Genomic DNA, 13,301 nt, shown 5'->3' with positions numbered 1-13,301 from the left:
CTTCTGTGTTCATGCTTTGTGACCAGGGTTCACAGTGCCTCAACATGTATGCATTTGGTAAATTAGTTAATATCTCTATACTGCATGTTTTTAGTACAATTATATCAATCTAACAAAATGTGTTTTGCTTCACCATAACCTGGAGAACCCCTTCATAAGAAGCAGCAATAGTACCCCAGGGATCATAGCGTTACATACAGGATGAGAAAACTTATGTACAGCCAGTAGAAAATTGGAGTCTTTAAACAAACAGAAAACAAATGGGCAACACAAGGCCTTATGAGAAAGTATAATGAACAGACAGGTTAACTACAGAGCATTACAGTTAACAGACACCAAGACACAGCAGGACTACAGTGAACTTACACTTCCTTTCCCCTTATGGTGAGGGTATGAGTTCTGTGTGCTTATCAAACACCGTAAGAAAATTATGAGAGGCAAACATGTATATATCAAATCTAAGAATGTGTGTTTGATTTGCATAACGCTTCTCAAGTACAATACAAAAAACAAAACATTTTTATTTGAAAATTCATTTACAAGGACGCACACTTCATGCCAAATATTCCACTTCTATTTGTGCATTACTGGTCCTAAAGGCTGCTTTGTGCATATGACAATGGCTTAACATTACTGGACTCCTCTACCATAACAGTGTTCAAAATAAGTATCTGTTCATGTCCTAGAATACAGGTAGAGTAGCTTCAAAGTTATACGTACCAGGCAAAGACCACACAGGATTATACTATAGCGCAATTTAAAGGTAATGTGTAGAATTTTACAACAAATGGCTGGCAACTTGATATAGTGCCCATACCAGCACCTTAATGTTCAGAAACACATTTAGCTAATTAACTTACAATGACAGCTCACTCCCCAATTACCATTAGTCCATGATACAAATTAACAATAACGCATTTAGCAAAGAAAAGTATTGACCATAAATACTGACATCCACTCATCTTAATAAAAATGTTGTATGGCTTCCTTTCTATCTCTCAAAACATGTACAAGCCTTTGCATAAATCAGGCTTGCCTGCTCAGTACTTGAGGACTGTCATCTTTTCACCAAACTCCACTTGATCCAACAACGGTTACATATGGAATCTGAACTGTGGATCAGATACATTGATGCTTCCACCCCAGTTGTAAAACATTTAATCGGAATTAACATTTATGAGGATGAGGATGTCAATACAACAGTACCACTGTCTATTATTATTATTATTATTATTATTATTATTATTATTATTATTATTATTATTATTATTATTATTATTATTATTATTAATAATAATAATAATAGATTGACACCATAAATTAGGCCAGTTTTAGTGCATTTCCCATAGTACCATATTTGCAGATCTTCTCAGTCTTTGCCTGTGCATCAATATGTGCAAAACAGTGGAGAAACTCAAACACAGCTATTTTAAAGTACTGTTTCCAGACGTGCTGCTTCTCGAGTAAAAATGACATCACATGATTATATTACACCATAGTGCTTTGATTGTAAACTGCGTCATCGACGAGCAACTCTGTGCAGTGGCTGCTGCGCAACTGCAGTTTCGTTACATTTGTGCATTAAAAAAACAGTCTTTCAGAATAAGCTACATCATTTGTTAAAACAGGTCATTGTTTATGATCCCATCTTCTTTGGGGTCATAATTTGATGTGAACTTCTTTTTCTTCCCAAAGGTGGAGAAGGAATTCTTAACGTCTAGGTCGCTGAGCTGCATTGGCTTGCTGGTGGTCTGCAATGTCGGTGTGCCAGGGATGTATACGTTGTGCTGATAATCAGGGGCTGGGTGAAGCTGATATTGGGGCCCATATCTAGGAGTCCAAGCCAGATCGGTCAGCCCGATGGCTGGGGAGGGAATCATATAATCTGTTGGAAAGCAAAGTGTTTTTTGGTTTTTTTTAATAATAATAATAATAATGATTGTAATGCGTAGTTATTTAATGTAGTGTATTTATTTACTGTACTGAACTAAACCTGGTGCTCTTATGCAAGATCTCTATGTAACACTTTACGCCTCCATTGCATCAAAGATAAGTGTTTTTCACCAAACGAACTCAAAGTACAAAATAAAACAGAACAGCTACTCAACAGTGCAGATACCAACTAACAGTGTGTATTGGCACTTCAATATATCCAACTATTAAAAACACTGAACCTCCATTATGACTATAATGTATTATGTAGGCCAAAACTGAAGAGTGCTGGTGGAAGCTGGTATTAATTAAATGGCATGCGTGGTTGTAGGCAGTTTAAAGCCTGTTGTGCAGGCCTTTGTTGCGTATGTGTGTGCTTGATTATGGAGGGAAGATAGAAAATAGAATTGATACACTCACGTAAATATTTACAGAATGGAGGTTTTTGCTTTGGACATGAAGTGTATCCAGAGAATGAGGAAAGGCTGAAGGACTGACGTATTTCACGTACCCCGCATGTGGGTTCCCCAAGTCCAGTACTGACCACCAGCCACAAAATGTTCGGATTCTCTCTGAATCGCTTTCCGGATAAGGGTTCCGTCCATATTCATCGAGCTGTAGCTGTGAAAGATGAAATCAATACATTCACCACACGTAGGCTATCATAAAGTAACACAAGGTACGATAAACACTGAACCAATTAATGCAGCAAATGAATGGATTAAAAGCGTACCTTTTTAATGCAGAGTTCTGGGTCTTTGATAACGGCCAGTCATTGTTAGGTTGCTTTATCTGCAAGATAATAATAATAATAATAATAATAATAATAGATAGATAGATAGATAGATAGATAGATAGATAGATAGATAGATAGATAGATAGATAGATAGATATTCCTGTATATTAAGCCGTATCTTTTTGTGATGGCTATGTCGTGTATTGCTTCTTATTCCACCTGATCGGTTTCACCCTATAGCACTAAAGACTAAACGGAATATTAATTACACATTATTGGAAAAATGCATTTAAAAAAAAGGCTCTGTGTTCGCATCAAATACGTTCCCATGCAAAAATTACAGATTGAGCACACATCAAATATAACTCGACTGCCCTCTACTGTTCAGAATTGTTGTTGCGATGCTCGATTACTTTCAGAGGTGCTTTGGTCCCTCGGGTATACCCTCGATGCAATGTATTTTTCTTTGAACAGAGGTTACACATTAGGGGGGCGTGAAGACACGTATAGCCCCAGATGCTGCTTCTTTTCTTCATTTTCCACCTAGCCACATGAAGATTCCACGCTCTATTAATTCACTTACAGCAGCTAACAAGGGAGATGTGGTGTAAGCTTATTACAAAATCAGCATGCAAAATACCTTGCTGAATCCATGTAAAACCAATTAAAATCACCAGGATGAAACAAGAAGCGTAAAAGCTTCAAACGAATCCTCACAGACCAGGGAATTAATAATAATTGTGTTAAAAAAAAATACTTTTTTTTTCAGCAGGGTCGTTTGATAATGAGTTAATGTACCAGGGCCTGTATTTTAATGACGGATTGCTTTTGGGGAAGCTGAACAGAACTCAAAATAATTTTCTTGTGGCTGCTAATATTTTTTATTATTATTATTATTTTGTGTGGGTTATCTCCCTAATGCATATGCTGTGTCAAATGAAAGAGAAAAAATAATAATTGCCTTTCCGTTTGAATGAGATCACCCTTGTCCCTTTGTGCTTTACTTGCTATGAATGTCAGGCAAATTGTTAGTTGAAAAGGAATTTAATAGGGTCGCATATTTTAAGATATCTGGTAAAATAAAGATAAGGAAAAAAGAACATACGTTTTTCTGATTACATTGTGGAAGGAAAATTGTATTTGTTGAACCGTAAATGCTTCTAGCAGTTTAAATGCAATTATTTATGTTATTTATATATATATATATATATATATATATATATATATATATATATATATATATATATATATATATTCTTTGAACATATAATATAAAAGAATATATATTCTTTTATATTCTTTTAAATGCAATTATTTATGTTATTTATATATATACAGACGTGCTCAAATTTGTTGGTACCCTTACAGCTCATTGAAATAATGCTTCATTCCTCCTTAAAAGTGATGAAATTAAAAGCTATTTTATCATGTATACTTGCATGCCTTTGGTATGTCATAGAATAAAGCAAAGAAGCTGTGAAAAGAGATGAATTATTGCTTATTCTACAAAGATATTCTAAAATGGCCTGGACACATTTGTTGGTACCCCTTAGAAAAGATAATAAATAATTGGATTATAGTGATATCTCAAACTAATTCGTTTCTTTAATTAGTATCACACGTCTCCAATCTTGTAATCAGTCATTCAGCCTATTTAAATGGAGAAAAGTAGTCACTGTGCTGTTTGGTATCATTGTGTGCACCACACTGAACATGGACCAGAGAAAGCAAAGGAGAGAGTTGTCTGAGGAGATCAGAAAGAAAATAATAGACAAGCATGGTAAAGGTAAAGGCTACAAGACCATCTCCAAGCAGCTTGATGTTCCCGTGACAACAGTTGCAAATATTATTAAGAAGTTTAAGGTCCATGGGACTGTAGCCAACCTCCCTGGGCGCGGCCGCAAGAGGAAAATCGACCCCAGAGTGAACAGAAGGATAGTGCGAATGGTAGAATTAGAACCAAGGATAACTGCCAAAGAGATACAAGCTGAACTCCAAGGTGAAGGTACGTCAGTTTCTGATCGCACCATCCGCCGCTTTTTGAGCGAAAGTGGGTTCCATGGAAGAAGACCCAGGAGGACTCCACTTTTGACAGAAAAACATAAAAAAGCTAGACTGGAATTTGCTAAAATGCATATTGACATGCCACAATCCTTCTGGGAGAATGTCCTTTGGACAGATGAGTCAAAACTGGAGCTTTTTGGCAAGTCACATCAGCTCTATGTTCACAGACAAAAAATGAAGCTTTCAAAGAAAAGAACACCATACCTACAGTGAAACATGGAGGAGGCTCGGTTATGTTTTGGGGCTGCTTTGCTGCGCCTGGCACAGGGTGCCTTGAATCTGTGCAGGGCACAATTAAATCTCAAGACTATCAAGGCATTCTGGAGCGAAACGTACTGCCCAGTGTCAGAAAGCTCTGTCTCAGTCGCAGGTCATGGGTCCTCCAACAGGATAATGACCCAAAACACACAGCTAAAAGCACCCAAGAATGGATAATAACAAAACATTGGACTATTCTAAAGTGGCCTTCTATGAGTCCTGATCTGAATCGTATCGAACATCTATGGAAAGAGCTGAAACTTGCAGTCTGGAGAAGGCACCCATCAAACCTGAGACAGCTGGAGCAGTTTGCTCTGGAAGAGCGGGCCAAACTACCTGTTAACAGGTGCAGAAGTCTCATTGAGAGCTACAGAAAACGTTTGATTGTAGTGATTGCCTCTAAAGGTTGTGCAACAAAATATTAGGTTAGCGGTCCCATCATTTTTGTCCATGCCATTTTCATTTGTTTTCTTATTTACAATATTATGTTGAATAAAAAATCAAAAGCAAAGTCTATTAAATACGGAATAAACAATGGTGGATGCCAATTACTTTTGTCAGTTTCAAGTTATTTCAGAGAAAATTGTGCATTCTTCATTTTTTGTGAAGGGGTACCAACAAATTTGAGCACGTCTGTATATATATATATATATATATATATATATATATATATATATATATATATATATATATATATATATATATATATATATATTTGAGTCACTGAGCGCAAATTGGTGTGCATTTACGTTAGACTCGAATTACTCGAATTACTGTACAGTTATCTGCAAAATATTGTTTTAATTGAGCTTTTAAAACATACCCCTACCTTCACCCCCCAAGGCCGGTCTATTAATTAACATCAACTGTATGTATGGTATTATTGAGATAGCAGCAACTCATTGGATTAGACAACCTCTGATTTCTGAAACAGAACAGGAAAAAAATGAGTTAAAAAAAAAATGTTTTTAGTTTTCCAGAATGTATTTGCAGGCTGCTGCTGCCATCTAGCGGAATTGAATGGTACAGATTTTTGTAAATTGCTCATTTTTTCATTTAATTGTGTTGTGTGTATATGTTGCGTGTTATTTAGAAATGTAAACTTAAAAAATGTGGGGAAAACTACAAAAAAAAAATCCAGTAGAATCTGCTATAAAATTATTAGTGTACTGTTTGAACTAATTAAGATGAATGCACCCGTTCGTACGATAGAATTGTAATACTAAGCAACACAATGTGTGTGAGTGACGTGCTGGCACTTCGTGATATCCATCCTAATAATTGCACATGACTGCGATGCATAATCCTGTTATTTAGCAACACAATGTAGTGTAAGATTTCTCCTTTTTATTATTTTGGCGTTTTATATGGAACCGCAAGACTCTGCTGGCCTTTCGGTTGTATAACCATTCTTATATACAGAACAGCCGGGGTTCTATATATAATTGGTTCAATATGAAGCAAAGGGGTTCTAAATAGAATACGTCGGGGTTCTAAATAGAATACTTCGGTGTTCCATAATTTGATGTTACAAATGGAACACCTAAGGGTTCTAAATATGAAGCAGCCTATCACATTTGGAACCCCCATTCTAAATCCGATCAGTCAGTTCTTTAGCACCCATTATATAGAGCCCTTTATTAGTCAGTATATATTCCCTGACTACAATAAGGGCTTCAGAGGAATCGCGATAGTAGCCTTGTGGTTCTTTATAGAACTCCCAATCTCTTTTCTAAGAGTACAGACAGCATGTATCTTGAACTCCAGAGTTAATAATTCACTAAAAATGTTGTGTGTGTTTTTTTTTTTTTTGTTTTTTTTTTATAAAATACATCTAAAAAATCAATAATATGATAAAAATGGGACAGGATAGCAGCAGTCTAGACGAAATGTATAATTTATCAGAAACTTTGCTGAGGTCCCTGCGATAAACTGAAAGTAAAACTTGTAAGAATCTACAATACAATCTGATATCGATATATTCCAATATTGCACATCTGCTTTTGGAGGGTATAGTTTAAATGTATGGTGTGTAGTACATAGATAGATAGATAGATAGATAGATAGATAGATAGATAGATAGATAGATAGATAGATAGATAGACAGATAGTTTTGTCCATATCTGTTTGTCTCTATTTGTCTATACAGGTTATATATATACAGGTTTACCTCGTTGGGTGTACCACGCTTATTTACAGTGTGGTTGTGGTTCTGCCCGCCCCAGCCTGTCGCCAAGTTATCGGTATCTTTAGCATTGTTCCTTGGTGTCGCTGAGCTGCAAGGTTTCAGAAACATAAAGTCACTTTTGGCCGATTCCGGGGTCAAACACACTTTGTAACAATACGCCTGAGAAAGGGGTCCGTTTCCATTGACTTCCACGCAGCTGGTGGGCACCTTGGATCCGGATGATATCTGAAGGTTAATGTTGGATTTTTGAAACACCTCAGTAGACGCCTCGGATCTGAAACCACAGCAAGTCGAGGATAAGCGGTATCCCCTCGTTGAATGTCTGTCCTTGTAGCATTTTATGGCTGCTAGGACAATTATAGCCACCAGAAATATGAATGAAATGGAGCTTAAAGAAATGATTAAGTATTGAGCTATGTTAGAGGGGGAGTCCTGGCTCAGAGCAGGGTCGCTGAAATCAGAAAGGGTTTCTGGCACACTGTCAACCACTGATAAGATGATGGAAACAGTGGCTGAAAGGGGCGGTTGACCGTTGTCCTTGACTAAAATGACTAGCCTTTGCCTTGTGGCATCTTTGTCCATAAATCTGCGTATTGTCCTGATTTCTCCTGTGTACAGAGCTACGCTGAACAGCCCCGGATCTGTAGCCTGCAGAACCTGATATGAAAGACGTGAGTTCTGCCCAGCGTCTGCATCTAACGCAGTTATTTTTGCCACAAGGTAGCCAGCGTCAACGGACCTGGGCACCATCTCCGTGGATACCGTGCCGTTTTTTGGTAAAGGGGAAACAATAACCGGGGCGTTGTCGTTTTGGTCCAGAACAAAAACGTTGACAGTAACGTTGCTGTTAAGAGATGGGAAGCCTGCGTCTTGGGCTTGAACTCGAATTTGAAAGTTTCTAAGTTGCTCGTAGTCAAAGGAGCGCAGCGCGTAGATATTGCCGTTGTCTGAGTTGATTGAAACATAAGTAGACACGGGCATGCCCTGAATCTGACCCCCCAGAATAGAGTACGACAGATAAGCATTCTGATTCGAATCAGGATCAAAGGCAGTCACCGAGCAAATCGAAGCCCCGGGGGCATTATTCTCAGTCACATAGACTGTGTATGATGGTTGCACGAATCGTGGAGCGTTATCGTTTATATCTGAGACTTGGACTAAGATTGTTTTCTTAGTGGACAGAGGAGGTGAACCCAGATCTCTTGCTGTGACAGTAATATTGTATTCTGAGACAGTTTCCCGATCCAAAAATGCACTGGTAACTAAAGTGTAATAGTTCTTGAAAGACGAGTGTAATTGAAAAGGGACATTATTAGGAATCGCACAGTCTACGTTGCCGTTGTTCCCTGAATCCCGATCCATGACACTGATGACAGCTATTACGGTGCCGGGAGGTGAGTCCTCTTGAACAGGTGTGGACACCGAAGTTAAAATAACTTCTGGTGCATTGTCGTTTGTATCAAGAATATCAACCAGTATTTTGCAATGCACAGCCACGGCAGATGGGCCCTTATCCTTGGCTTGCACATACATTTCATAGATGCTGGATTTTTCAAAATCCACGATACCTTTGACTCTTATCTCCCCGGTGTGTGAATCTACACTGAAGACTTCCCGCACCTTCAAGGGGACGTGGCCACTGAAAGAAAAATACGTCTCCGCGTTAGTACCCTCGTCCACATCTGAGGCATTAAGTTTGATAACCAGTGTACCCCTTGGGGCATTTTCCACCAAACTCACCCGATAGGAAGATTGGTCAAAAACAGGCACGTTATCGTTAGCATCTAAGACACTAATAGTGATTTGTGCTGTGCCAGATCGTTCTGGCATCCCTCCATCTACAGCTGTCAGCACCACTTGATGGGTTTTTTGTTGCTCTCTGTCCAGGGGCGTCTCAAGCACCAGCTCTGCAAATTTACTGCCGTCACTCCGTGTCTGAATATCCAGGGAGAAATGCTCGTTGGAGCTCAGTAGGTACGTGCGGAGAGAGTTAGTACCCACGTCAGGGTCTTGTGCGCTCTCCAGCGGGAACCGGGAGCCCGGAGCCGCTGACTCTGTGATCTCCAGAACGAACTCGTTCCAGGGAAAACTGGGAGCATTGTCGTTCACATCCAAAATCTCTACTTCCACTCTAAACAGTTCCAGTGGGTTTTCGATTACAACTTGCAAGTGCAAAAAACAAGTCGGACTTAGTTCGCACAGTTCTTCCCGGTCAATTTTCTCATTCACAAATAAAATTCCATTTTCTAAATTCACTTCTAAGTACTGTTTCCTAGCACCAGAAACAATTCTGAATCGGCGAGCGGAAAGTTTGGCAACATCTAAGCCCAAGTCTTCAGCTATATTGCCAACAAAAGCTCCGTGCTCTAATTCCTCTGGTATTGAGTAACGTATCTGACCAGAAACTAAACCCAAGACACAAGTTAACAAAACAAGACACACCACTTGCCTTCCCAAAGTCCATTTTATTTTCAAAGTTGTCAGGTCCATTGCAGCTATTTAAAATCCACAGGCTTGGAGCGTCTTATTGCTCTGTTTTTAAAATGAGCATGATAGAAATGGTGGTTTTAAAACTTTTTTTCTCGAAAATAGAAGTGGTTCTTGCGTAAAGGCGCGTGAGGAAATTGCAATTCCCAAATAAAAAAAAAAACTAAAAAAACCTTCCAGTTCCAATATGCCGAACGGTCTCTTTCCAGTTCCCCAGTCTTCTTGTTCCACCAGTCGTGTGTGAGTGTGTGTGATACTTTGTCTTTGATTTTTCACTGTATTAGGCATTTTGGAAGCGCTGGTGGGGGAGGAACAGAGTTGTTATTCAGTACCGTATTGGAGGACAGAGACATCAGAGCTTCTGCAGTAATTTCAGTACGGGCATTTTAACCCCTTCTGCACAACAGTACATGTTACGATCTGCAACGACACTTAATATTCATCTTTACTGTTTAAACCAATGGCGTGTATAACCATCTGTGATGATCACAAACGTTACTGTTAAAAATAAAATGATCAAATTCAAGCAGTTCTAGTTCTGAATGACAGGATTGTGTTAATTGACTTACTCACAGTTGACAATCTGGATTAATCTTTTTTTATTCTAAAGTGATGCATTTCACACCGTTGTTTTTATTTTTTCAAAGCGTCAATCACTTTATATACATTATGTTATCTTTCTTTTACGCTCTATCGGCGATATAGGAATTTTTAAATCCACTTTTGCAACAAGCATTGACACGTTATTATAGGCGGAAGAGAGGGACAGTGTAAGGGGTTCTTTTTATTCGCGTGTTGCAGCCTGCTGTCTATATCGTAATCCCCTCATATCATATATCAGTTCAAATAGAATCACTGTCAGTCAGCAAGCGGTAGGTGTCCTGGCACCTGACTGCACAGTTCTATTTTAATTAACAGAGCAATGTGTCATATACCGCTCACAATATACCGATTGTCTCCATTGGAAACGTCTGTGGTCAGCACAGAAAATTGAAGTAAAAAACAAACAAAAAAAACCTTGGTTTAAATAACCATAAAACACAATCTGCTCAGAGACTTAACCTCCAGCAGATGGTTAAGCTTTTACAGAAATGATTACATTTTGTAAAACACGGTTTTCATTGGGTTCCTGTTCTTTTTAATTAACAGAGAGAGAGATTACAGTACAGCTATCCGGGATCAGCCATACCCGAACAGATAAATACAAATGTTTTAGTTTTATTCATCTATTTATTGTAATAAATAATCCCCGCTCTCTATGCTAGATGTAACAGTGCTTCTCCGATGCTCGCTACACTTAGTTGAATTACAGAGTCGGCTCTTCTCTACAGTCTGTCAAAGAAATGTAGCCGAGCTAAACAGACAAGATTGCCGGTATATCACAATGTGCTAGCATAGGGCAAATGTCAACGCATGACATCTTAAAGAATGGATCTTTTTTCATTCTATCAACCTGATTTGATCACAGTTATCTTAAACTTAAACAGTATCTCGAACTGTTATTCGCTGTTGTTTTTCACTCAACCTCGATTGTCAAAGCTGTATCTTTGTCCTTAGTTTTCCTAAGCCTATGGAACGTGGGAAATAATACGAATTTGCTTACGTAATTTTTATTTGTGAAAAATTCCTATCGTTAGTATGGGTACGAATCAAATATTATCCTTGAGCGCCATCTAGTGGGTTTTTGTTAAACTTGTATAAATTTTCAAGAATTTAAGTGATTTTTGCATTTTATGACCTTTAGGCAATATTATTTAACAGAAAAGACAACATAAGACATACAACTTTTGTACATCTTTTTCAAACTGGAGGTGTTATCCATCATAAGGAATTGTAAACGATATAACTATAAACCCATTGGGCTTTCTGAGATTCTGCAGGAGAAAATAAAAATAGAAATCATTCAAAGTTTAGTGATTCTATTAAAAATATAAAATTAACGTCGATTTATTCCAAATGTTTAATTCGGGCTTCTTAAACGACTTGTCCGGAAATTACGTGCTGTTACCAAGGCTACAGAAGACGCTCTAGGAATGCCCTATTGCACACATAGAAACTGGATCATATGAAATTGCCTTTTTTCAGCGTCCATTTCCTTCATATACGGTATATAACAACTTGTTTAATTCCCTTTACCTTTAAAAATGATAATTGGGTGACCCCTACTGTTCTTTATATGAACAGCAGTTAAAATAATCACTCAGTTTTTGGAAGTGGAGCCATTCTATTGAAAGGTCGTAAAAGAAAAAGCTATTTCATCGTTTCTGTTTGTTTTTTTTTCCCCTCAATTAGCACCGTAACAATTGTATTTGCCTCTTAGGGACAAAACATAAATTATGAAAATTAGACCAAAATTAAAATCTATGTAGCCAATATGAAAACGCCGGGCAGCGCCCGTGTTTAGAACCTCTAGGATAGACTCCGAGAGATGAGAATCGAAACAGTATTTTACAAATTGATGTTTTTTTGTTTTGTTTTGTTTTGTTTTTTTTTATTTCAGCGTAACTTTATTCCACATATGATATTTAGACGGTTGAAAATGCGCCCGCTACCTGTCACAACCTGCCCCATAATGGGGTTGGTTGTCACGCGATATGGGGCTGGTTGTCACAAATTATTTTCTTGGTTTTACAGTAGACAATAATGCAACATTTTTTTTTCTTTTTTAAATAACATAAAGTTTCTACAGTGTACAATGGCAGAAAAAGTTGTATTTTTACTTATTATGTGAACATAAAAAATATAAACCTATATATATTTGAAATGTTGACCCATGCTACAAAAATAATACCACAGCCTCCACAGAACCGGAGAACAAACAGTAAATAACTTAAATAAGCATTATATGGTGACATATCCCACATGTTGGTGTAAAAAAAAGTAGAAAGGAAAAATATAAGACTTCTTCCTACAGGATTTACATGGGACAGCCAACCCCCAAAACTATGTGACATCCTGCCCCAACCCGACTTTACATGATAATGTATTTCTCTCAGTACTACTGGGAGAACCTACTGGTTTTGTTTTTACACCAAAAGATAGCCCTATCTGGTTCTATTTAACATGGCCATCAGTTCAAACTAACTCCAATATTACTAAGAGTTATAACATAAATAACAAGATAAACATTATTTACTTTGGGTATGAAAAAAAATGAAATATGTGCTAACCTTTATGTTGGATGGAATTGACCTGAAATTACAAGATGGTTGAGTTCCAGATAATAGAACACACATTTCAGTGTTAGTATCACCTGCCTGCACCATCTAGTGTCATAGTTATGAGCACTCTGACAACCAACCCCGGTCTCCCCTACTATTATTATTATTATTATTTATTTCTTAGCAGACGCCCTTATCCAGGGCGACTTACAATTGTTACAAGATATCACATTATACATTATTTCACATTATACAGTTATCACATTATTTTTACATACAATTGCCCATTTATACAGTTGGGTTTTTACTGGAGCAATCTAGGTAAAGTACCTTGCTCAAGGGTACAACAGCAGTGTCCCCCACTGGGGATTGAACCCACAACCCTATATATATATATATATATATATATATATATATATATATATATATATATATATATATATATATATATATATATATAAACCTTTTTTTAATC

General features: G+C 37.5%; 1 protein-coding gene across 4 annotated transcripts; it reads right to left on the bottom strand.

The window, feature by feature from the left end:
* Positions 1-275: 275 nt before the first annotated feature.
* Positions 276-9,960, bottom strand: LOC117431560 (protocadherin-10-like). Of its 4 annotated transcripts, XM_058996122.1 has the most exons (5): positions 8,919-9,110; positions 7,161-8,817; positions 2,666-2,724; positions 2,444-2,553; positions 276-1,885 (listed from the first exon to the last, which is right to left on the bottom strand). In XM_058996122.1, exons 1-5 carry the CDS (start codon positions 8,960-8,962, stop codon positions 1,620-1,622), a joined length of 2,136 nt encoding a protein of 711 aa, XP_058852105.1. In that variant the 5' UTR covers positions 8,963-9,110; the 3' UTR covers positions 276-1,619. The 4 variants fall into 4 exon arrangements, 3 of the variants coding, with proteins under 3 accessions (XP_058852105.1, XP_058852104.1, XP_058852103.1); XM_058996121.1 differs by having other exon boundaries at positions 276-1,864; positions 7,161-9,959; XM_058996120.1 differs by having other exon boundaries at positions 7,161-9,956.
* Between the last annotated feature and the right edge of the window lie 3,341 nt (positions 9,961-13,301).

This window comes from Acipenser ruthenus, chromosome 22, assembly GCF_902713425.1.
Source record: "Acipenser ruthenus chromosome 22, fAciRut3.2 maternal haplotype, whole genome shotgun sequence".
In the NCBI taxonomy this organism is placed as follows: domain Eukaryota; kingdom Metazoa; phylum Chordata; class Actinopteri; order Acipenseriformes; family Acipenseridae; genus Acipenser; species Acipenser ruthenus.
This window is presented reverse-complemented; position numbering and strand designations above follow the sequence as displayed.